Source organism: Sinohyriopsis cumingii, unplaced genomic scaffold, assembly GCF_028554795.1.
Source record: "Sinohyriopsis cumingii isolate HCF-2022 unplaced genomic scaffold, ASM2855479v2 utg001176l, whole genome shotgun sequence".
Taxonomy (NCBI): domain Eukaryota; kingdom Metazoa; phylum Mollusca; class Bivalvia; order Unionida; family Unionidae; genus Sinohyriopsis; species Sinohyriopsis cumingii.
The window spans coordinates 118,662-144,903 of NW_028315968.1; the positions used below are offsets into that span (position 1 = coordinate 118,662).

The 26,242-nt window shown below is 34.1% G+C and overlaps 1 protein-coding gene across 4 annotated transcripts in view; it reads right to left on the reverse strand.

The window, feature by feature from the left end:
* Positions 1-26,242, reverse strand: part of LOC149772747 (caspase-3-like) — a 112,317-nt gene that overhangs the window by 29,395 nt on the left and 56,680 nt on the right. For all 4 annotated transcript variants that reach the window (XM_089947342.1, XM_089947339.1, XM_089947341.1 and 1 more), the window contains one exon: positions 19,424-19,518. In XM_089947342.1, coding sequence (XP_089803468.1) covers positions 19,424-19,518 — 95 coding nt within the window. The remainder of the gene's footprint in view (positions 1-19,423; positions 19,519-26,242) is intronic.

Consider the following 26,242-nt stretch of genomic DNA (forward strand, 5'->3'; position numbering starts at 1 on the left):
TTAATGCTGAGCGCCAAGCAAGGCAGCTGTTAGTACCATTTTTGTAAGTCTTTGTTATGACTTGGCCGGGGTTCAAACCCACAACCTCCCACTTCCGAGGCAGATGCTCTAACCACAAGACCACCGGAGCAGTCACTTTTTTCTATTATTCAGACTTAAATATAACACAACAAAAACAAATGCTATTTGGATTAGAAATAAGACATTTTCTAATGAAAGAATAAGTCCTGATATGGAACTTAACTACTGATAGTTTTCTTCTAACTGACACTCCTTGACATTGGTTTTTCTCTAGACTAACAACAAAGTTTGGAAATTAATTATAGAAAGAAACTAACAACGACAAAAATAATTCTGGCAAGCTAGAGACAAAGACATCTTTCAGTAGTACGTAAAGTAACTGTTGTAAAAACTATTTTTTTGCCCATATTTCATACAAGTTATTTCATCACTTCCAAATCCATCAGGAAAAACTGAAGAAGAACTAAATCAATCTTCTTTAAGTTTGTATGGGATGGAAAAGTAAAGAGAATTAAACATGAAATACTAGTATACCATGGAGAATGGGGGAGGATTAAATATGACACAAAATTGTTTATTCATTAGGTATAAAAAGATGGGTTAAAAGATTACTGAACAACGAGGACAGAGCATTGCTGAACCTAGTCAATACAATTATATTCAGAAATATGGAGGCAATAAACTGATAAGCATGCAATGTGGATACAATTATTAAATACAACTTTAGTAGTGAAGAGTGGTCTAAGAGAGCCAGGTGTAACTTTGTGCTAACGATAAAAAGTTAATCTATTTTAAATTTTAAATTAATTCAAAGAATGATTGTCATTAATAATATTTTGAAAAGAATCAACATATTAGATGATATCAAATACTTTCTCTAAGAGTGAGAATGAAAGTAATGAACATCTATTCTATGACTGCAATATTATTTCAAAGTTTTGGTACTGTGTTACTAAACTTTTTGCACCTTGTTGTCCAAATAGTATGCATTTGTCCAAAAAAGAAATATTTTTTGGAAGTAAACAATTGGACATTTTGTGTAATCTCTTGCTTATTTTGGCTAAATATTATATTTATACTTGCAGATGAAACATGCAAAATCCTTCTGTTTATCATTTTAAGTAAATAGTTGAAGTGCACAAGAACACTGAAAAATATACTGCTAAGTTAAACAAAAAAAAAGAGGACCAATTTCTTCAAAAATGGGCCTCTCTCATGAATATGCAACTTGTGCAATACAGTAAACAGGAACCAATACTGTAATATTGTGAAGTCTGTCACCTGTACACTACATACATGTGTCAATCTCTGTAACTTGTACGTCTAAGGAAACAGTTTGCTATATGAATGTGTATATGTGTCTTTTCTTTTTGTCTGCATTATATGTAATGTCCCTAGTATTATGACTCAAAGGTCTTGAAATAAGTAATAAGATAGAGTTAGAAGCAACAAGCTTTGTAAAATTCAACAAATAATTAATTTCTCTAGAATACAAAGTGAAAATGTAAAAAAAACAAGGAACATATGGTATTGTGAATTAAATCCCAAATAATCCTAGAATTAGAGACACAAGTTCTAATGATTAAAGCTCTGAATAAACTTTATTGGAAATCCAAATAAAATCCAGTGCTGGAAGTGTTGATATGCCTGTGGTGGCCCATGTAATGGCGATGTTCCAACAGTCTTTTGTTAAATCACAATAATACAATCCAAGAATATATCCTTATTTGAAATATCACTACTAATTCAAGTCCCTATTTTCAAGAATGTTATTTTTGATGATTACATTGTATTTTCACTGAATAAATAATTTGAATAAATAAAATTCCAACCCAAATGAACTACTGGAAACAACAATAATACAATTGATTCTGCTCAGATCTTAAAGCACAAATGAATCATTACTAGATAAACAAGATTATATTGTCCTCTACTTGACCTCAGGGCAAAATTAACATTTTCTGATAAAATAACAGAAAATAACCTTCTAGAAGGTTCTTAATGTTTATAAGATAGTTATAATTAGAATATAAAATGTGGTAACAATAATGCCCTTGACTCAGGCACAAATAATAATCCTAATAGTTAAACATGCTCACAGTGAAACTATTTAGCACTGTATTAGTTATTTATAGAATTTTTTAAAAATCAATGATTCAGGTCAAGCGAAAAATGAACTTACTGTGGACAAAGTCATGTCCAACATAAAATGTTATATTACCAACATAAATGAAATAAAACAAAAAGAATTTAAAAAACTAACAAACAGTGCAAATTAAATATCCTTAACAACTCCCCTTATAAAGAAAACAAAAGATTTATGCAACAAAGCTTTCTTTTTACTATGAGTTAAATATACATGTGAGTCAAATATACATCAGATTAAATATTATAGCACACATTATACATGAAACAATATATTTCTATACATGTGAAAGTGCATCTCCTATTAGACAAGTCTATTCCCTTGACATGCCTTATGTCAATATCACCTTCCTGCATGATCAAACTCCACACTAATAATCCCTGATTTTTATTTTTCATCTTGCCAATGAATGTTATGGGGTTGTGATCACTAAATACCATAATCAGAGAAAGAACTGCACTAATATATACTTCACAGTTTTGCAAATATCAAAACCAAACATTCCTTTTTAACTGTGGAATAATTTCTTTGGTGCTTATTTAATTTCTTAGAAAAATATCACACTGGATGATCTACACCATTTTTGTTCTCTTGAATAGTGTACCAACAACATCATCACTTGCATCAACAGACATTTTAAATGAATGACTGAAATTTGGAGCTGAAAGAAGAGGTGTACTATTAAGTATGACCTTTAACTTATCAAAAGTCTCCTGACAGTTTTCAGACCAATGCAACTACATTTGCCTGCTTAACAAATTTGTCAGGAGTAAAGTAATTATGGAAAAACTGAGCAAAATTTCCAATAGTATCGAGCCCCATACTAAAAAATCACATCAGTTACTTTTCAGTGATAGGCAATGGGACTTCAGAGATAGCCTTTACCTTAGCATCTATAGATTTAACTTGTCCATGTCCCACAATATGTCCTAAAAATGTAATGGCAAAACTTTTGGATAAATTAATTGTCAAACCTGCTTTAGTGAGTCTGTTCAAGAATTTTGTAACTGTCTCAAAGTGATCTTTCCAGGTGTCATTGTACAGGTGTGGAATTTACAATTTCAACGTCATGGTACATTTTATTTGTTTGTGTAGGAACATCGGAAAACAAGTGCTCATATTCAAAGAATAGCTGTTTTAGTTCATTCTTTTCTTGTTATTGTGGATGTGAAAATTTCTTGTCCAGATTATTCATAATTTCTGAATTCCAAAGATTGGTTACTCCAAAGTCACTATAGTCCGATTGCATTGCACTGCTTAAATCCTCGCTGCATGTAACATGTACAACTAAAATGACTGCATGATTAACCTGGCTATTTCTACCAAACATTCTCCTATAACATATTTAAATCATAAAGTTGTTTTTGTTTTCACCTCCCAAGGGTTATAGGATACTGCATTTGTATGGGAAAATATGAATGAGTTTTTCGGATGGAAAACTTCATGACCTTGGAAGTGCATATATTCATCCAACAAAATGAGTTCATATTTTCCCATACAAATGCAGTAACCTTTTTTATTATATGCTCATTTTCTTATTCTACCTAAGGCTTAATTATATAAACAAAATACAATACAAGAAACAAATTAAATGAATGTATGCCGTATTCCAAACTAAATACACAAGCGCAGATTCGTCATTACACGACAACATTATTAATGCGCAAATAACTCTGCCCAGATAAATTTGAACTTGTCACGCGCTAGACAAAAGTTTCGAAAGAAAATGCCATTTTGTTTACTTTAAACTGAAATTTGGGGTCATATTGTGAATGAATGCACATTGCAACAAGTTTTCCATTTGATCTGGAATGAATATTGGTATTTTTGTCAATTCTAAAAAAAATTGTGATTATGGACTGGATTCAACTGTGCAAATTGTACATGAAATACATCGGATTGAAGCAGCGTGGTAGAAGCGTGGTGACATCTACAAGTGTGTTTGTCCTGTCATTGATTATTTGAAATCATAATGTGGGAAAAATATGAAGTCTTTCAATTGCAATTATCAAAAAGACGCTATTGAATTTAATGTTTATTTCATTTTGAGTGCAGTAAGGAGTAAGTAACTGCACTTGGAACATAGTCAAAATTACAGTACAGTTTCGAAATGTGTAATCAATCTTGAGAACTCATGACATGGCACATGTAATTCGGATTTGCAGAACTAAGAAAGTACATTTTGAGGAAATTCAGGATGTAAAACGTAAGTATAATTTTTTGCATTCTTATTACCAGCTAAAGGAGACAAGTTTATGCCTTGTCACATGCATGTTATTTGTAAGGACCCTGTCTGGCATCTACTGTATAGCTAGCCTAAATCACAAACATTATATCAAAAAAGTTAACGCGGAATGTGCCAAAGCAACAGGTATGTGGCAGTCCAAGAAACATTTGCCTTACTTCATTCAGAAACAAATTTCATCAACCAAAACATAAAGCACCTACTAAGCCAGTGTACATGATTTGTTTACAAATCAAAAGTGCCGAGTTTTTTTTTTATATAGAAAGTAGTTCCTTTATGTACATGAATGCAATATGAAGGTGTGAAATACTGTAAAATACTGAACAATTCTGACAATGTAAAGTTAACGGAGAAAAAAATGAGCATATAATAATATTGATGATATAATTTAAATCGCTTACTTTATGTTCAACTATGTAAGGACCATAATACTTAGCTTGAAGAGCATTTTGATATAGGGGCGATAGAGCCAGAACTCTGTCACCAGGATGAAAACTCCTTTCATTTGTATTTTTGTCATACCTTAATTTCATTTTTGACAGAGTAGAATGCAGATTAGTTATTGCAACCTCACAAGCCTTTGACAGATTGTATTTAAAATTTGAAACATAATCGAGAAGATTAATATTTCTATCTTCATTTAAAGGAAGTTTCTCATTTAACAACTTCAATAGACCATGCACAGTATGTTCAAAGGGACTGAATCCTAAACACTGCTGAACTAATTACCTAACAAAAAACAACAGTAAATGAACATCTTCATCCCAATCTTTTCCAGTATCAAAACAATATGACAGAATCATATTTTTCAAAATCTGATGAAATCTTTCTAAAGTCACTTGGCTTTCAGGGTGATAGGCAGAAGATATAAACTGCAGGATGCATAACTCACTCACAATTGGCTGGAAATTTCAAGACATAAATTTCACCATTGATCAGATTGGACTGATTTGGGAAGGCCAAATTGAGTTTAAAAAACTTTATCAATGCTTTACTATGTTTTAGTTTTAATATTTTTCAAAGGAATTGCCTATGTGAATCTTGTGGGTGCAAACATTATGCTCAACAAGTATTGGTTGCCCGACTTATTTTAAGTAAGGGATCAACACACCCTACCATTATTCTACTAACTGGTTCATCAAATGCACCAATAGGTTGCAGATGAGCCTTAGGCATCTCATGATTGGGGTTTCCAACATTTTGACAAGTGTGACAAGATCTATAGTATTTACAAACATCACCTTTAATTTATGGCCAATAGAAGTGATTCAAGATCTTGTAACATGTCTTATCCTAAATGACCAGCCAAAGGAGTTTTATTCGCTAAACTAAGAATTTCCCATCTATATGACTTTGGAACAACAATCTGATAGCTCAGTGACCACTTGTCACCAAAGCGTATCTCAGGTTGTCTTTATTTTCTCGTAAGGACCCCATTGTTAACAAAATAACAAATAGGTACTTATGTGGCTTCAGTTTCGCTACTAGCCCTCTGAAGCAAGCAGGAGATATCAGGATCTTTTTCCTGTTCAACGACAAGTTATTGTCATTTGTAACCCTGATTAGAATAAAGAGAATGAGTAGTCAAAAGATCACTGTGATCAATACCTTTAATGACCCAAACAAGAGAAAAAAAGTGACCTCATCAAAAGCCTGACCAATATGTGTGCCAGCTGAAGGAATAATTTCCTGATCAACATCATTCTCAAGAGTCTTCTTTGCCATAGTTCTAGCAACTGCACAAGCTGGGTATGAATCAGGAATTTCTTTTTCAGTAGTATCAACTTTCTGATCCAAACAAGGTTTGTCAGTTACAAGTTGATTAACCTCAACCTGATCTCCAGCTAGGTCATTGCCTAGTAATACATGTAAATGAATACCCTCGATGGTTAAAGACATGACTGTCATGGGTCCTGAGACTAAGTCAGTGACAAATTTACACAATGGAAAGGAATATTAACAAAGACAACCTCTACTCCCTGAATAAGAACACTCTCATTAGAAGAAGACTTCTCAGAAAAAGGCAAAGTACCTGATAATAAAAAAATTCTGAGAAGCTCCTGTGTCCTTTAAAATGTTGATAGGTTCAGGACTGGCAGAATCATTGATGATTGATAAAGAAATTTTCAATATGAATGGTGCATAATTCTCCATAATAAGATCAGACTAGGGTTTGTTTGATCCAACAAATGTATTGCTTTCAATACAAGACCGTGACCTTGATCTCGTATAAATAAAAGCATTTGGGATAGGTCCATCTTAATTCTTCTGCTTATTTTTCAATTTACAGCAATCAGAGATAATGTGCCTTTTCTTCTTTCAATAGGAAGAGAAAAGGATTTCTGCTCAATCTTATCAGAAACTTGATTTCTAAAAGTTGTGCTCGTCTGAGATTTGGAAGTGCTTGTATTAGACTGAAATAGCTTTTTACTAGAAGACTGCTGAATGGAAGATTTACTGACAAAAGAAACTATGAGATAACGGATACTCATCAGCTGTACAAGCAGTATTTTCTAAAGTTTTGATGTTATGGTCAAAGTAAGACGCAACATCACTTTGGACACAATTCTTGAAGTCTTCTTCAACTACTATGAGTTGTCAGAGATTTCCGTAACCTTTCATGGCTAAGCACCTCCTATCAAATAACTGCAATTTTTCTCCTGCAAATTTGACATGAGTTTGGCCAGTTTCTTTTTCATAGTTCCTAAACGTTCGTCGAGAAGCCTCAGGTACCAACTCATAACCCTTTAAATCATAATCACTTCTTCGCTGTACTGACAGGGAAGTGGTAATATCACGAGCTTTGCCAAAGAGTGCACTCTGTAATAACAGAGTCCAGTGCTCTCTTGGCCATTTCAAAGTTTCAGCAATTTCAAAGTTTCAGCAATTGTTTCAACATGAGGAAAATATTTATCTACTTTTCTTAAAAAGGGGTTATATAACCTAATATTTTTAGCAACATTAAACCTGAATTTCTGTGTAAAGTGGGAGAGTGATTTCCACTTAACAGCTCTAATTCTTTTCATGTAAATTTAAATTCCCCTTCTTCCTTTTCTCTCTGCATTTTTTTCTTCCTTTTCATATTGAATTTGCATTAGCCGATCTTCTCTTTCTCTCCCTCTTTCCTCTTTCTGCAACTGCATTTGTCCTTCTTTCTGAAGCTCAAGCTTTCTGAACTTCATTTGATTCTTGCATTTTAATTTCAATTCCATAACATTTTTGTTAGAGATAGATGGAAACTCACTAATCAAATCCAAAACACTTTCATCCCCAAAAATTCTTTTTCACCAAATACTGGACCATTTTTTTTTCTTGCTTTGCCCTCAGAGAAATCATATTTTCTGGCAAGCTGAACCAATTCATCCTTTTTCAAGGAGTCTAACTCTTCCTGAGTAGGATTTGAAATAAAGATCTCCACTTTCAATGACTTTGTAAAAGCTTGCTAGTTTCACTAAAGATTTCTAAAACATGAAAAAAACTAGGACTTAGAAAATTCCAAAACAAGGTGAATTTGAAGTTTAAAAGCAGAGTTTTCTGAAGAAAACCAGAGAAATTTGTATCACAACGACAAGCACTCAATTTTCTTTTACGACTCTATGGTCTTAAAATAATATGAAAGAGTGAGAAGCAAAGAACTTTGTAAATTTCAACAAATAATTTTTTCCCAAGAATACAAAATGTAATAAAAGGAACTGTTGTAGAGGCATGGGCAGGACTTGCACTGTATGTGAAATCTATGATATGGTCTGCCTAATTTTTTTATGAATCGGAGAGGTCTACCTTTCAAGGTTAATGACAATAAAATCTGTTAACTAAATCAATTTTGGTGGCCATGCTGATGGAGCATGCATCTTTGCTAGTGTTTTCTCCCCTGCTCAGTTAATCTGTTTGGCCAAGACAAATGCCCATCATGTGTATATGATGTTGCGTGTATGACCTGCACTGCACCTCAAACAACTGAGACTGGTGACATGATTATCTTCTTCTATTTGCACCCTATGTCTGTGTGTGAGAGATATGGATTTTTAATGTAGCAATAAAGAATTTTTCAGCCATATCATGATGATGTCTGCAGTGGGGCAGTTTATAGTGATGTCTAGCACTGGGGCATCAAGCCGCAGACATGTGGTAAGATGGACAACCCATTAACATTATCCAGACACCAGACCAACCAGTCCTAATACTAACTTCTTAATGCTGACTGCCAAGCGAGGCAGCTGTTAGTACCATTTTTATAAGTCTTTGGTATGACTTGGCCAGGGTTCAAACCAGCGACCTCTTGCATCCGAGGCAAAAGCTCTAACCACTAGGACACCAGAGCGGTTGTCAACACCTGTAATTATGAGAACTAAACAATGGCATATACAGATAAACCGATCATGCATCACATGAAGAGGATGCTGATGACAAACACACAGCTAAAATAATTACATGAATGACCATATGTAATATAATAATAATAATATTAATTTAATATTATTAATAATAATACTTTATTCAAAGAGGGTGATTCATTAGTCAAGGACTATTCTCCCTTGAGGCCCTCTTAAGGAGAATATAACGATGCGCATTATATGAAACATAGCAATAATTATGGTTATAATAGCAGAATGTTTGACAGAATTTGTATACCAAGATGAGCACTGGGATAAACTAAAGTAATATAGACATTACAGCAGGTAATTAAAATGGCATTAACATGTATATTGTAAGATGAAGTTGGACAAGTGAAGTATGAATTTGTCATCTAAGACAGAGTAGTATAACTGTTTGAAAATGCCATACTCAACTCATGAAGAGGCACAAGTGGAAATGACTCCAGAAAGAGCATTTTTCCTATTATGAATAGTTATTATGAGTAGTTATGACATTAATTCATTATATCTTTTTACAACTGGATGACAAACTATTGATTTTAACTAATCGATCAATACAATTTATAGATTTTAACCAATGGATAATTACAGCTGAAGATTTTTAGCCACTGAATTATAGCAGTAGTTTCATTTTTTATCTATTTGCAGGCCTCTAAATTAGTGGTACACATTTCTCTCGATAATTCACATCCAGATAACTTGCAAATGCAGTTATAACATGGGGTCAGGTGTGAATCCCATTTTTTTCACTAGATAAAAAAATCGCCCAAAATTGACCCCTATCTGTTAAACATGAAGAAAATCAAACAGTTAATCAAAATCAAACAGTTAAGGGCATGCATATCCTACATGCATAACAGCTAGCTGTCACGGTCATGTGTCAGGTCAACTCATTTCAACTGATCAATCGTACACATTTAGAAATATTAGTACATAACTAAACTACCATAAGTTAGCCTATTCATTCACAAACGTGATTAAAGATAACAAGGTGAAATGAGTACTTGAGGAATAAAAGGGTTTGTTTCACAGATACAGTTCATCATGGAGATGTGAGTTCTAGAGTTCATAGTAAACTTAAAATTCCTAAATTAGCACTGAGAAATTTCTTCAAGAATGAGAAGTTTCATTGTTACTTGTGATGAAATCACAGCATCAATATTTTACTAATAAAATAAAATAAAAACTGGGTTTTTGACATTGATGGTTGTTTTACAAAATTAATGTCCCTAGTTATTTTTTTTTAAATTTTGTTTCATTGGGAATCAATGACAACAAAAAGCTCTGAGATGTAATACAGTGTTTATGCGTACATGTGATGATTGTAAGGAGTAATGTTGTTATTGATCTTTCAGTGGTTGAGTGTCTTGAAAATAAAGGTAAGGACAAGGTTTGACAAGGGTCGATTTTGGCCCCAAATCAGTTTCAGATGAAAATTGTACAGACAAAAGAGGTTCCACTCTCTTTGTTAAATATGTATTCAATTCTTATCCATGACTGTCTAATAAAGAAAAGTGATAATAAAAAAGTCAGAGGTTTTCTCCTCAGTTACGGCACCTATTTTTGTGGACTATATATATTATACCTATGAAGCCAGTTTAAGCTGATGGCCAAAAGGTATACATCTAAGATTGTGCATTTGCATACAATATGCATATTATTCAATTATTTTATGTACAAGTCATGCTTTTTGTTTTATAACATCACTTAAATGGTGTGTATATACTAATGTTAATTGTGGTTGATTACCTTTGACACATATTTTCATTATCCTTCAAAACTTTTCTTTATGTTTACATTTAGGACTAGCATGCATATCAAGTTCCCAACAGAACTGCCTGAAGACAGCAACTGATGTATTCCTTGAAAATAAATGATCAAAAATAAGCCAAGAAGACATTTTTGTTCATTAGATGTTGCTACAGCATTAAATTTTTTTTAAAAAAACCCAAATTTTCAGAACATCGCTGACAAAAACAGTTTTGTACATGTAACAGTGGGGGAAGATTACATTATACCATAATTTGTTACTAATTCAATATAATTATCAAATGAATTTGGTTTTGAAGAATTATTGCCGTATTTAACACACTTCCATGATTTTTTTGACCTTATATAAATTCTATGTAATTTTATATTTAATGTCTAGGAAATTAAAGTTGATCCTTTATGAATAACAAGATACACACCATAGTTATAAATTCTCTACTTTAAAAAAATCCCTGGATCACACCCTCTTCACCACTCCCCACTCCCGTGAAAGTTACATAGCAGGTCCATATATATATTGCTATGAGTCTATGTTCTTAAAAAAAAGTGACAGAAAAGAGTGAAATAATTTATTTCCCTACAATACAAAGTAAAAATGAGCACAAAGAACTCATGGTTTTGCAAATTAAATCCCAAAATAATCCAAGAATTACAGACAAAAGTCCTAACAATGTAAAGTCCTGAATAAAACTCAGTACAAGTCCAGAATAAATCTAAAAACTGACAGCAATGATGTGTCTGTTATAGCTCCTAGCATGTTGATACGTCAACAATCTTTCATTGAATCACAAAAATATAATTCCAGGTTTGAATACACTATAAATTCCAGTGAATGTCTCTGTCCAGAGGAAATAATCACTTGAATTCAATAATTTGAAGAAATAAAATTCAGCCCAACTGGACACAACATATAATACAATTTCAAGGTGCTAGATCTTAAAGCAACTGATAAAATCATCCCAGTTACACTATATGTAGTTCTCTACTTGACCTCAGGTCACAATTAGCATTTTCTATTAAAAAATCAAAACATTACCTAATGGAAAATAACCTTCTAGAATGATCCTGATGTTTACAAAACAATAATCTTGATTATGTATAATTCACTTAGGAAATTCCAAAACACTGACCCAAATAAACATATTTACTTTTTTAATAATAATAATGATTTTAAACCCATTCATATAGAGAATAATTTAGCTATGTATTAGTTGTTTATAATGAATACAATAAAAAGTCAATTTGGGTCAAGCAGAAATGAACTCAGTTTTGGACAAGGTCAAGTCCAACATACAATGTTATATTACAATAGCATGTAATGAAAGAAAATTTTAAAAAGACTAACAAACAAAGCAAACTATATATATATATATATATATATATATATATATATATATATATATATATATATATATATATACATACTGTTCTATCTAGGTATAAATCTAAGACATTTTGTCTAGTATATTCTCGAACTGAATCAGATGTTCACTGAGCATAGTTCATTTTCAGCAGAAAATACATCAGTAACTTCTGGGTTCATTTGAAGGGAACTGACGGTAGCCAACATATGATAGTCAAGGCTGGTCAAAAGACGGAGCAAATGTACAGTTGGATATTCTAGATACAGAATAATTAAGTTAGGTTGGAATCACAAAGTAAATTTATGTTACAAAATGCTTACATGTTAAAGTTAACAAGTTAAAGAAATTACAGAAACATAATCACCAAATCTCAACCTCAAAATTGAATCTAATTACGCTGTTAATGAATTGTAGTCTGACTGTATTTAAAGCTGAAGTGTGATAACAGAGTCTCCTGAAATTAGTGATCTTTTATCATCATCAATCGATGATGAAGTACCAGATGCTATTTATTAATTTGAATATTCAATTTAATATCCTATTTAGAAATAGTGACATCAAATAGATTTCATCACAATATTGCAGTCTATATATGTTTATCCAGTAACTGTAATTGCAATGTTTATTCAGCATATGTACCTGTAACAAGCTGACCTTTTCTGCAATATATTTCTATGAAGCAATTCAATTTGAACATGAAAAATACTAAACTTTCTTCTTTAAGTATATGCTTTTTGAGTCAGCCATCTTTTCCTGCACCGTCACATTATCTCCATACTGGTAATTTTTGTCATTACATTGTCAAATTGAATGCTGAAAATGAAACATGACAATAATATACATGTATGTTCACTTATTTATAAAGAAAGAAAGAAAGAAATAGTGACCATTAAATTAGTGGTGACCATTAATATTGTTCATATCCATCTGGAAAAATACAATTATTACATGTTACTATTTTTACTTAGTGTTATAATTATTTACCAAAAAATATACATAAGTAGAGACTTAAGATTTTTCATATCAATATGGGAAATGAAATTTATATGGGTTACTATATTCATTCAGTTGAAAGAAGAAAACAAAAAGAAAACGGAGGAAAGAAATTCTCCCCATCTGTGAACTGAACCCTGTACATCTATGTTGGTTGCTGGACATTATGCCTTTAGATCACAATACCGTTCAAAAAATTATGCTGCATTATAAGATCTGTAGATACAAAGCTTATTATAGTCTGTAGCAGCCACTAGGATTTTCTTCTGTTTAATATTTCTGATAATCAGCAAGTTATATCAGATATGGATTTTTCCTTGCTTGCAAAAATCAATCTAAATATTCTTTTCAAGGTTCATTTCCTCACTAACTATTCGAGTTCTAAAAACAGTGGTTCTGACCCAGCTACTAGTGATTTAAGTCACCAGTAACCACACTATCTCATGCTATATTTTTGTTTGTTACCAAGACAAAATATACTTCATACTGAATGTTGGTTATTAATTTGGCCGTCTCAAACTGTACTGCATAGAGTCTTGAATCAGTGATGGATGTGTGGTAGGCCTAACTGGATCTATGCGGCAAATGCTTCGGACCCTCGATACAGTAGCATCTAATGTACATGTATGTCGATTGCTTTACACTATTAGATTTTTTTATCATTAAAACTCTAGGTGAATTAAAAACAGTTCCACAATATTGCATTCGAATGTAAATAATGCTCTTATACAGCTATATTTGTCAATAATACAAGACGGATGTAAATATCTCATAAACCAAACAGTCCTCCCTGGTATCACATGACCTTGCATCATATCACCTATGCATTATATGCCATCTTGACCTATCAGGCCCTAACCCTCCACCTTTATCTGCTACTAAGAGAAACCTCCGTATGATAAATAGAACCAAACTAATGCACGACATCCAAGCTAACCTAACACCTTGCTTACCTCCTACAGCAGAACAACTCGATAACTGCCTGCGTTCATTGCTCGACAAACATGCCCCATCTACCAAGTACAGAGTATCAAGAACTAACACCCACTAGTTACTCCATCAAGTCGTTCCCCCGTAATTCTCACGCAGGTGGAATTGCTGTCATCACAAAGTACTCCATGATAAAACGTCTTAAACACACGATAACATTCAATTTCGACCACACATCGTTTGAACTAGTCCAAACCACACTCACACTGGAGCAAAGATCAGTCCATTTTTTCTGCCTATACCGCCCTCCTCCTAGTAGAAAAAAACAAGCTGGCTGACTCTCTCTTTTTGGAGCAGTTTCCGAATCTGGACTATGGAAATTCGATAGTCGCAACCTAATTGTTCTTGGAGATTTCAACTTTCACTTTGACTGTCCCGGAAACCCAAACACATCAAAACTCATAGATTCCATTAATGTTTTCAACCTCAAACAGTCAGTTAATCAATCCACCCATAAACATGGTCACATTTTAGACTGGATTCTTCATAGACCTGATGATAACATTCTACGGTCCTCCTTGGTATCCCATAACCTTGCATCAGATCACCTCTGCATTATATGCCATCTTGACGTATCAGTCTCTAACCCTCCACCTTTATCTGTTACTAAGAGAAACCTCCGTATGATAAACAGAACCAAACTAATGCACGACATCTAACCTAACCTAACAACTTGCTTACCTCCTACCGCAGAACAACTCTATAACTGCCTGCGTTCACTGCTTGACAAACATGCACCAGCTACCAAGTACAGAGTATCAATTCAAAAGTGTTCTCCATGGTATAAGAGTGTTAGGGACCAGCTTCACATTGCTAAAACAGACCGCCGTAAAGCTGAGAGGCTTTGGCTTTCCACCAGACTCACTATTCATAAGCAAATATATGAAGCCACTAAGAAGACTGTCACAAATATAGTCCATGCAGCGAAATCAGCCCACTACAGTACTAAGACCATGGAAAGTTCCAGCTGCAAAGAGCTCTTCAAGATTACTAACAAGCTAATGTCAAGGAACAAATATACACCACTTCCAACTACCCTCTCTCCAGTCGACCTTTCAGACATGTTTGCAAATTTCTTCCGTGAAAAAGTACAAACCATTAGAGATAAGCTTGACACCACAATTTCAACTGACTCGTCGTCACCATACAGATGGGATACAGAATTTGAGCAGCAACCATTAGCAGCATTTGAAACTGTCTCTATGAATTTTGTACGTACAATCCTGATGAAGAGTGCACCAAAGTCATGTGAAATTGATCCAATTCCAACATCACTGCTGCTTGAGTGCTTAGATCCGTATTGCCTTCACTAACTGATGTTATTAATACCTCTCTCTCATCCAGGGAATTCCCATCAGTTTTCAAAACTGCCACTGTAAAGCCTCTGCTGAAGATACCAACACTAGACCATAATGATTTAAAGAACTACCGCCCAGTTTCTAATCTCCCATTCATATAAAAATCTTAGAACAGGTTGTTCTATCCCAGCTTGTATCTCACCTGAATTCAAACAGTCTTTTTAGCACTGTACAATCTGCATATCGCCCTTGCCACAGTACTGAAACTACTCTTCTAAAAGTAGTTAATGACATTCTCTCTGCATTGGATAGCAGAAAGATTACAGTCCTTACCCTCCTTGATTTGTCTGCAGTATTTGACACAATAGACCATGATATATTACTTCACCATCTCCAGCATGTATTTGGCATTCATGATACAGCCTTACTGTGGTTCAAGTCCTACTTGGTCAAAAGGACACAAATTGTGTCTGCAAATGGAATACACTCCCGCCCAGTTGATCTATGGTGTGGTGTTCCACAGGGGTCTGTTCTTGGATCTGTTCTCTTCATTCTATACACTCAGTCACTTTCAAGTGTCATAGATCATCATCCAGTGTCTCACCAATTGTACGCTGATGACACCCAAATATACAAATCTAGCCACCCAACTGAAGTTGATGCTACCATTCAAGGTGTAGAGAGGTGCATTTCTGATGTGAAATCATGGATGACATGTAACAAGCTGCAGATGAATGATGATAAAACTGAGGCCATTCTGACCACAACACAAAGACTTTCTCATTCACATCCTTTACCTCAAACAATAAATATCAGCAACACCAACATTAAATTCACACAATCAGTACGAAACCTAGGTGTTACTCTGGACAGTACCCTCACATTGCACAAACATGTCATGAACATATGCAAGGCTGCATATCTTGAGCTGAGACGCATCAGCTCAATTCGCAAATATCTTTTAGCTGATGCCTCTAAAACACTTGTGTGTTCATTAGTACTTTCAAGACTGGACTATTGTAACTCAATTCTGTCTGGTTCATCTCAATATCTGCTCCAGAAACTTCACAACACAGCTGCTCGGATCATACTTAGAGTACCACGATCAGAGCACACCTCCACTCTGCTCTGTACCCTATACTGGCTATCCATTCGATCCAGAATCAAACACAAAATTTGTTCTCTGTGCTACATTTCACTGTCGGACTCTAGTCCAACATACCTATCTGACCTCACCCATGTGTACACACCAGCAAGATACTTATGCTCCTCTTCTGACAATCATATACTCATCATTCCCACTATGAAAAACAAAGTCATATGGACAGCGTTCTTTTGCCCAGCAGCGTGGAATGAATTGCCCACTGAACTTAGACACAAAGACACAGTGATCCCATTCAAGAGTGCTCTCAAAACTCACTTATTTCGACTGCAAGAACAAACTTAAAGACCTAATAATGTTTCCTCCCTTAAATATTCTCAGCATGTTTTTTTTCTTTCTTCTAATTTCATGGTGTTTGTTTTTGTAATCATATCATTATATGTTTTTTATCTTATAGGTGTTGTCTAATGTTGTAAAGCACTTAGAGCTTCGAAAGATTAGGCGCTATACAAAGTCCTCATCATTATTATTATTATTATTATTATTGTCTGTATCATTATAAGACAAATTATCTGCAAATCAACACCTCCTGGAATTAATTTCAAGTTTGAACAGATTCCATAATTTCTAAAGAATATGTGTGTCTGATAAAGTAAAACTGCATTTATCTTCATGCTTTTACTCATTCGTTAGGGGATAATAACTGTGATATTAGAGTAGCCTGCATGAGTGAAACAACATAAAATTTAAGAAATTTCAGCCTATCCAATAAGAAAAACTTGTTGAAAGTTTCATGTAATTTTATGACTGGGGGAATAAAGAAAATAAAGTTTGGACATTTTCTGAGGCCGTTACAGACCTATAGAGTCCCTAGTCCCTTATACAAAAAAGCAAACAATTTCATTAGAAAAAATTGTTTACAGACAATTATTCCCAACACTATTATAAAACTAGTATTGAGCCATGAAACAACCTCATTAACCACCTCCCCACCCTGTGATTTTTGTAATACCCAGTGGGGATAGTATCTGATTCATTTTTGTAGGTCCCCCTGGAACTTATGCCTCACTTATAATGTGGTCTATGTTTTTGGACCCCATTGTGCAAATTACTGAGGGAGAAGTGAAGTGTGGTATCCTAAGACTAGTACCTTTCCTCTCTGATTATTAGCTTTCATAACAACAATATGATGGCTAGTAATTTTTCACATGTTGCCAGTCAGCTAGTGAAGAAAGACTAGTGCAAATTCAACAGGACAAGTACATTATTCAATCTATCAAGTCTTTCTGGTTACAAAGAATTTATGTAAAATTTTATGCCTGAACAAAGTGATATGGGATCGTCCATTTAGTACGTACACATAGAGGGGGGAAGGGGGTTTTAACCCAAATGCATATGCTTGCATGGGGGGAGGCCACTGATAATATATGTATGCTTAGGAAATGGGGTGGGGGTGGGATGGGGTGAAACCTCAATAATAATTTGTCTAATACGTAACCTGTTTGACTGGGTTCAGTCAGCATTTGGATACTAGCAGACACTAGACAAACTTTTTAAAGTTACACAGCTTATTTCTTTGATGCAGCCAGACAATCAACATCTGTGGACTATCTGTTTTATTAAACACATTAATATTATTAATCCTTGATCGTTTCTGCGTGGATTAAATACAGGACATTCTATAGAATTCAGGGGTGGTGGTGCGTCAAGTGTATGTATGCAGGTGGGGTGTGTAAAAAAGTATGCATGTGTACAGGGAGGGGGAGAGGGGTCAAGTTTTGCCAGGTTTTTGCATACTTACTAAATGAATGGCCCCTATTTACCAGTGGATGATAACAAGTGGGAGATTTATACCACTGAATGTTCACAACAGATACTTTTCACCACTGGGATATTACAATTTTAGATTTGAACTACTGCATGATTACAACAGGTTTTACCCATTGGAGGATTTCAGATTATAGATTATAACCACTGGATGATTATAACTGACATATTTTAAGCACAGGTTGATTTCAATTTATAGATTTTAACCACTGAATGAATAAAAGTGACAGACTTTAACCAATGGATTATACAATTTAGAAATTTTAACCACCAGACAACAACAATTAAAACATTTTCACCATCTGATGATTACAGTTTATAGATCTCTTAACTAATGGATGATTACAACTGATAGATATTTCACCACTGAATGACTGCAAATAACAGGATTTAACCAAAGGATGATTAAAATTTTATAAATCTGCAACTGGATGATTACAACTAACAGATTTTTAACTTCAGATGATTACAACTGACAGATTGAAACCTCTGAATAATTACAATAGATACATTTTTACCATTGTTTAATACTGCAGTTTACAGATTTTTATATTCAGCATAACTGTGAATGACATATTATTACCTGTGGATGATTACAACTGATAAATATTTACAATGAATGATTACAATTTATAGATTTTTACCAATGGATGTTTATAACTGATTGATTTTTATAACTGTATGATCATAATTTATAGATTTTAACCACTGGAAAATATGACAGATTTTTACCATGCATGATAACAAATGATTTTAACCTTTGAATGATCACATTTTGTAAATACTAAATACTGTACGATTACAATATATTGTTACCCCTGGATAATTACAATATAGTTACCATTGGATGATTACAATACATTGTTACCACTTGATAATTGCAATATAGTTACCATTGGATGATTACAATATATTGTTACCACTTGATAATTGCAATATAGTTACCACTGGATGATTACAATATATTGTTACCACTTGATAATTGCAATATAGTTACCATTGGATGATTACAATATATTGTTACCAATGGATAACTGCAATATAATTACCATTGGATGATTACAATACATTGTTACCAATGGATAGTTACAATATATTAAGACTGGATTATTAGAAATGATAAAATTTAACTAATGGATATGACAGTTGACAAATTTTAACTACTGGATGATTTGAGAGAATGTTTTACATTTTAACCACTAGATGATAACAACTGAAATTTTTTTACCTTTGGATTATTACAAATGATCTAGTTTTTACTACAGGCTGATTAAAATATTTAGATTTTTACCACTGGACTGTTCCAGTTTTGCATGAAAACCATCGAAGAGCGACTACAAGGAATCACTTTTATTTCCTCAATCATTGCTTTTTCATCTGGCCAGTCTGAAAAAAAAAGCCAACAGCTTTCATTAAAATATAATCCCTCTATGTTATTTAGCAACTGATCATAGAGCTCATCAGCAAGTGCAAGCTAAAATTATCAAGAGTGTAATCAATCATTAAAATTAATTCCCCCCTCCCCCCCATATGCTTACCACAAAAATATTCAGTCAGGAACATTTGGTTCAGTTTTCATGAACAATCATTAACTTTAAGGGACACATTACAGGTACATGCAAAGTAATATTTTAAATACAAGACAATAATTAAAATTATAAACTTACCAACATTAACCAGTACTTGACTTTATATCCTATATTTCCTCGTTCCTATTTGCACAATATATACATCACAAAAACATGAAATTTGTTCTTTTTTACATCACTGTTTTGTTATTTACACACATAAATTTAACTTGTTTTGCAGTCTCTTCTTTAGTGCAAGCCGGTAGCATGACTTCAGCCTCTTCGGTTCTTTTTCGCAGTATGAACTGTTTCTTGATGTAAATATCACTACAGTAAGGGCCTCCAGCATTCCACACCAAGGGAGGCTCTCAGATATATCTTTGTCTCACACAGCTGACAATGTTTTCACTGTGTGCAGAGCTGTGTGGAATTGTTAACAGGCTTAGTATTAACATTCATCCTTTAATTGCAGCATAGCTTTCCGTGTTCCATACATGCCAACCCTCAACCCTGAGAAGTGTAAGTGTAATTGTTGCTATTATAAGTGGCAAAAAAAGTGTAATTTGGCTGTAAAAAGTGTAATCTCTATATGACATAGGTTTTGGTTTGGTTTTCAAATTGTCTTTAGATCATGGATAATAGTTAAAGGAAGGGGAGAAGAAGAAAAAGATGTAGCTCATATCAGTGGGTACATATTATTTATTTTACTGTTACAGTATTTGAATAGCTTTCTTTTAAAATTGTTTGCTATTTAGGACATCAACAACAACAGCAGCAAAAAAAACAACAGCCGCCCCTGCCAAAGCAGCAGCAGCAGCAGCAACAACAACTATTATTATTATTATTATTATTATTATTTGCCAAGTGCAAAAACTGTTATATTGGGAAGATACAAGTAGATATGGAATATATGAACAACCTATTTAAACCAGTAACTAAGAATGATGTGATATAATACAAATGCATGTTTAATAGCATCGTGTTTTAGTGTACAATGTGTTATTGTGTTTGTATTATAAGCTAATAGCTAACCCAAGAATATTTCCGAGTTTGATTTGATGGTAAACTGGAACCAAGGACTATAATATAACAAAGTCAATGTCACCTGGACGCTATATATTTGTAATTGTCTAAGATGAGACTGTGCATGTGTGCTTGCATGTGTGTGTTTGTGTGTGCATTATTTTTTCCTATACTACATTTATTGTCCCTAGACTATGTCAGACGTATGGTAACCCTGGGATGGTTCTCTGACCCAATGGTCAACCCATTATAGGCACAATGAAGAAAAAAATAGTTTTACCAAAGTTCAGTTTTTGTACGTGTAGATTTAAAATAGGTTAAATGTCAACATGCTATGCATAGAAAAAGTAATATTTGGTTAGCATTAATAATCATTTTAGCATTATTTTTTTAAACTAATCAACGATGAGGTCACTAGCTGCTAAAAGCTTGGCAAGCAGAAAATACTTGTACTGTTACCGAAGCAGGTACAAAAAAGGTTTCTAATAAGTGCAAGTGATTATGATATCTTGCGCAGTAGTGATTTGGATTCAATATTTTGAGAGAGAGAGAGAGAGTAAGAGTGAGAGAGAGAAGGCATCAGCTCTCTCTCTCTCATACACACAAAATATGGAATCCAAATGTGCAACTTATTATAATCAGTTACACTTAACATTACAAAAATTTGAACATGTTTTTGAAACAGTTTAAGAATTCCCTGACTGCCAAGCTTTCTGCAGTTAGCAACATCAACATTCAAAAAAAAGCGAAAAGATGTTGGTTTGGGGTTTATCTCCATTTCTCAGCACAATATAAGCTATATATGGGGCCTTTATAACTGGTGGAGGAAGAACTCGGAAAAAACCTGGCAAGAACCACGAACCAACGGGAAGCTACTGGTAACTTTCTCACATACCCACATTGACCAAACCTGAGACTCAAACCCAGGCAGACAGGTGAGATGGCAATGATCACTAAAGGCAAGCACTTTCGACCACTCGGCCACAGGCCACTCAAGACACCCCGCCCCCAAAAGATGTTTCAGCCATGAAATATTTTAATGATTCTGATAAGGTTTAGAATTTTTTTTCATCAATGTTAGTTTCAAAATGAATGATATAATGCTTATTAATGTTAACCAAACTTTACTTTTCTTATGCATAACATACTGACATTTTAGGCAATCTTCAATTTGACCAAGTATAAATTTAGACAATTTCAGAAGTCCAGAGATCGCCCTGGACTTCACCAATGTTGCAAATTGCGATTTTTTTCCCCTTATTGGCGACAAAATATACCATCTGGCGATTTTTTTGGCGACAAACTTTTTGGCTGTTTATTTTGTACATACAATCATGGATTTTGGAGTGGAGACATTCAAAGGGACCATGAAAGGAAGCCACAAACTTGGATACACAATGTATCGGAATCTATGTTACATAAACAAATCTTTTGTTCGTATTGACAAACCCATCTTTACAGTGCATGGTTACATCATAATCCGTTTATGTTGATGTCTGGTCTGAGTACTGTATGCTGGGATACACTCAGTCATGGTACCGGACTATGCCTACAATCGACCGACCTCTGAAGATATGAACAGAAATAGCTACAATTAAATGAACGACGGCTAATCATTCTGTTGTTTTTTTAAATGTACCAATAAAATAGTTTTGCAGATACTTCAGAGAAAACTGATTATTTTTGAAGTACCAATTGCTCTGTATAAATACAAAGCAAATGGAAAAAATCGCAATCAGAATTATATACTGTCAACAGTGCAACTTTATCATGGGTAAACATAAGTTAGACATTGCGTGTTCATCGTCTCATCCTAAGAGTAAGTTAAACAAATTAACAGCATTTGGATTTAGTGCAAATTCATCAGACAACACAGTCACTGAACTTGATGTTATACCTGACAGTCCAGCATCATCTACATGTAGTGATGGTAGTAATACTTCATGTACAACACCACATCATGATGAACGAGTCAAAAGTTCACAAAAATTTCTCAACAGCTGGAAGGTTGGGCTTCTGTGGCCGAGATATGATACAAAGTTAAAGCAGATGTTCTGTGATATATGTATCAAGGCACAAGTCGTCAATTCATTTACAACTGGTTGTGATATTTTGAAGGAGTGTGTCACTAAACATGAATTCAGGCGGTGTAAGTAATGTATGTTAATTTTGCTCATTGATCTTTTACTTTTGAATTCTATTTTGTACAAGTCCTTTCAATTCCAATAGTTCCAAGAAATCTGAATAAGTTCAAACAAAAAATGCCCATTCTGTGTTGAAGTTTCAAATGTACAGAAAGATTTCCAAAGAATTCAAATAGTCATTGAATAAATTTAGTTAATAGTACAGTTATTCTAGCATGTCATGCAAAATTAAATCTTTTCAAAAACCAAGGTGAGAGATTGAATCAGAAAACATGCAGATTGGGACCTACCATCGGGAAGTTTTTTTGTGGCATATTTAAGCATCGTTTTCACTAAATATTCACCAATTTTTTGGGTCCAATACATGTGAAATTCTCAAAAGACACACCATTTCTCCCTGTGGAGTGCGTTATTACCCCCCCTCCCCCCAAACTTCTGAACTCCTGGTTGACAGAGATGTACTTTGTGAAGTTAACCATAAAAGGGGGGGGGGGCATTTGATTCCTGAATACATTAAATCAACGATCACATTATACGTCACATATTTTAGGACTGGTCGCCCTGGTGTCAGGATAATGTGACTGGGTGGGACACCATGCTACGTGTCTGCGGCATGATGTCCCAGTGCTAGACATGACTATAAACTGTCACATTGCAGACACTGTAGTGATATGACGGAAAAATTGTTAAAGCTACATTAAACATCCAAATTTCACACACACACACACACACACACATTTGAGAATGCATTTATTTCAGGTGACAACATTCATACCTATGCACTAACAGTGATGCAGGATGCAAAAATCATGGAAGTAGTGCAAAACAGTCATGTAATGATTTATTTTGTAATATTATAGCTGTATTGCTTGTTGTCAATAAAGTAATAACTATCCCATTTTTTTCAATTTTCATTGCCTATTACATTAATAGACCTAGAAAAATATTCACTACTTGCTCTGGCGAAATATTTTGAAAATTGGCGACAAAATATTGAGGTTGGTGATTATTTGTTGCGACTTTTTAAAAACCAGGACTATCCCTACTAAGTGGCAAGAAAATTATTACAGTAACCATACTAACCATAGCGTCATGGAGGAAAAACAAAGAATGAATATTCCTGCCACTGGGCACAAACTCAAAACATTGTGTTCCAAAGTCAGGTGTGTGTCGCACAATTGGTCGGGGTCCCGAGTGGCCGAGTGGTTACGGATCACTGCCATCTCACCTCTGTCTGCGTGGGTTCGAGTCTCGGATTTAGCCAATGTGGATAAGTGAGAAAGCTTGCCAGTAGCTTCTCGTGGGTCGGTGGTTCTTTCCGGGGTTTTCCCGGGTTCTTCCTCCACCATTAATACTGGCCGCCATGTATAGCCTATCGTGTGCTGAAAAATGGCGTTAAACCCTACAACAACAACAATTTGTCTACTCGGTCACAGTAACTAGCAGCAAAGCAGTATACTACATGCCATATACTATTCAAAGATATTAGTAAGCATACTTTTTTGTTGTTGTCTCAATAGCACAATGCTCCAACAGTCACAAACAAAAAACTGCATACTTTAATATCTGCATCAAAATAATGATAAGAATTAGATCTATGATCAGGTTATTGACAGATTACTTGCATGGTTTTATTTAATGCTGAATGTTTTGTTTTTCTATTTTCCCCTTAAAAGAATGAACAAATAATATGATACACATGGATACATCCATGAAGAATGTCCTAAATTTGCTGGATATTAAAATCTCTGAACATGTAAGATTTTAAAATTTTCCACCTTTATTGTTATTTTCAACAATACATCGTAGTTAGATTAATTAGGAACAATTACCAAACTTCCACTGTTAATGACAACATCATAACTGGAGCTATCAAGTCAGCTGTCTTCGTGTGATAGAAATGTACCTTTCATAAGCTCAAATTGACATCATCTTCTGATGCTAATATTATATGACAGTGTTAACAATGGTTTTGATTCTTCCTAACACCTGCTGAAGTCAAGTTTTTATTAAGGAGAGGCCATCTAATTTTCTATGGTTGGGGGGTTGGGGGTATACAAGCCTGAAAACATTTGTATTATACAAAGGACACGATGCTATTCTTTTATTGCTTGAAATAAATTTATATTATGAGGAATGAAAGAACAAAATATATTCCAGTCGGAAAGAACTATCTAGCCATATAAATTAAATGGCCAGTCCCTTACCGTACACATGTAGTCAGAATTGAACTAGTTCAAAGCTGTGTACATGTATATTCAGCCTTATGACTGGGTAATTACACGATTCACATTTACGTGGAAATTCAGTATTTTCGGTTGTCTTGGTTGTGTTTTAAAACAAAAGCAGCTGTCATCAAGAATTTAAGTGTCCATACCCCAGAGGATTACTTTTCATGTTTAAACAGCAAGATTACACTGTTCAAGTTAAGTTCAACAAGGTGTACATGTACTTCTCGTCAACTCGGTATGTAAGTTTGCTCAGATTTCTTTGAATAAAAGAAAAGCTTAAACATACGGCAAAAGAAGTCGATCAACCTGTACTAAATATACAGAATATACAAGACATTTTGAAATTTTTATTTCCTTTATTGTCCAAATATATTAACAAAATAAAGATCACTTAATTCTTGAAATGGTATGATTGTAATCACTCATGACATCACAGTATTTCCATGGGTGGTCTTCATTCATTGGCTGTTCAATTGTCAATTAGTAATGTCAACTAGCCCCTCCAAGGTAGAGTTGCTATCAGCATGGTGGCAGTAATTTGTATTTATCGCTCTGTTGCAGAGTGAAAATGAAACTGAAAGTGCCCCCGCTGTGATGCATGGGGTTTAGAAAAATCGTGTGAGCTGTACTATATATTGTATTGTGATAGGTACACAGCTCAAAATCTTTTATGAAAGTATTGGTCAATAGTGGGTTTTCCAACTTCCTATTGTGAAGTGACTGGATTACTGATAGTGAAAACTGAAAAGATGATAAAGTTTAAAATATTTTTGTTTTCAATATATTTCAGGGCAGGTCAACTTACCTGATTTCTGCTGAAAATATTGCTGCAACATCTGACAGAGTTTGGTAGTGTGATTCCTGTTAATAAAAACATCAGCAGCCTTTTAACATTCTTCAAGCAATCAGTATAAATTCTTGAGTAATTCTTACCTTAGGAGATCAGTTCCTTATAAGTTTTGAATAATGGAAGGACTCGTCTCTGACTTTTTCCTTCACGAGGTATGAAAAGTACTTTGGGTTGCTTTAGAAAACAAGGAGGTGTTACAGAAACAAATGACTTTTGGATATTTGAATAGTCAATTTTCTGTATTGTCATGGCTGGAAGATATCCTAATGCAAAAGGTAGGAATGACATGGTTTA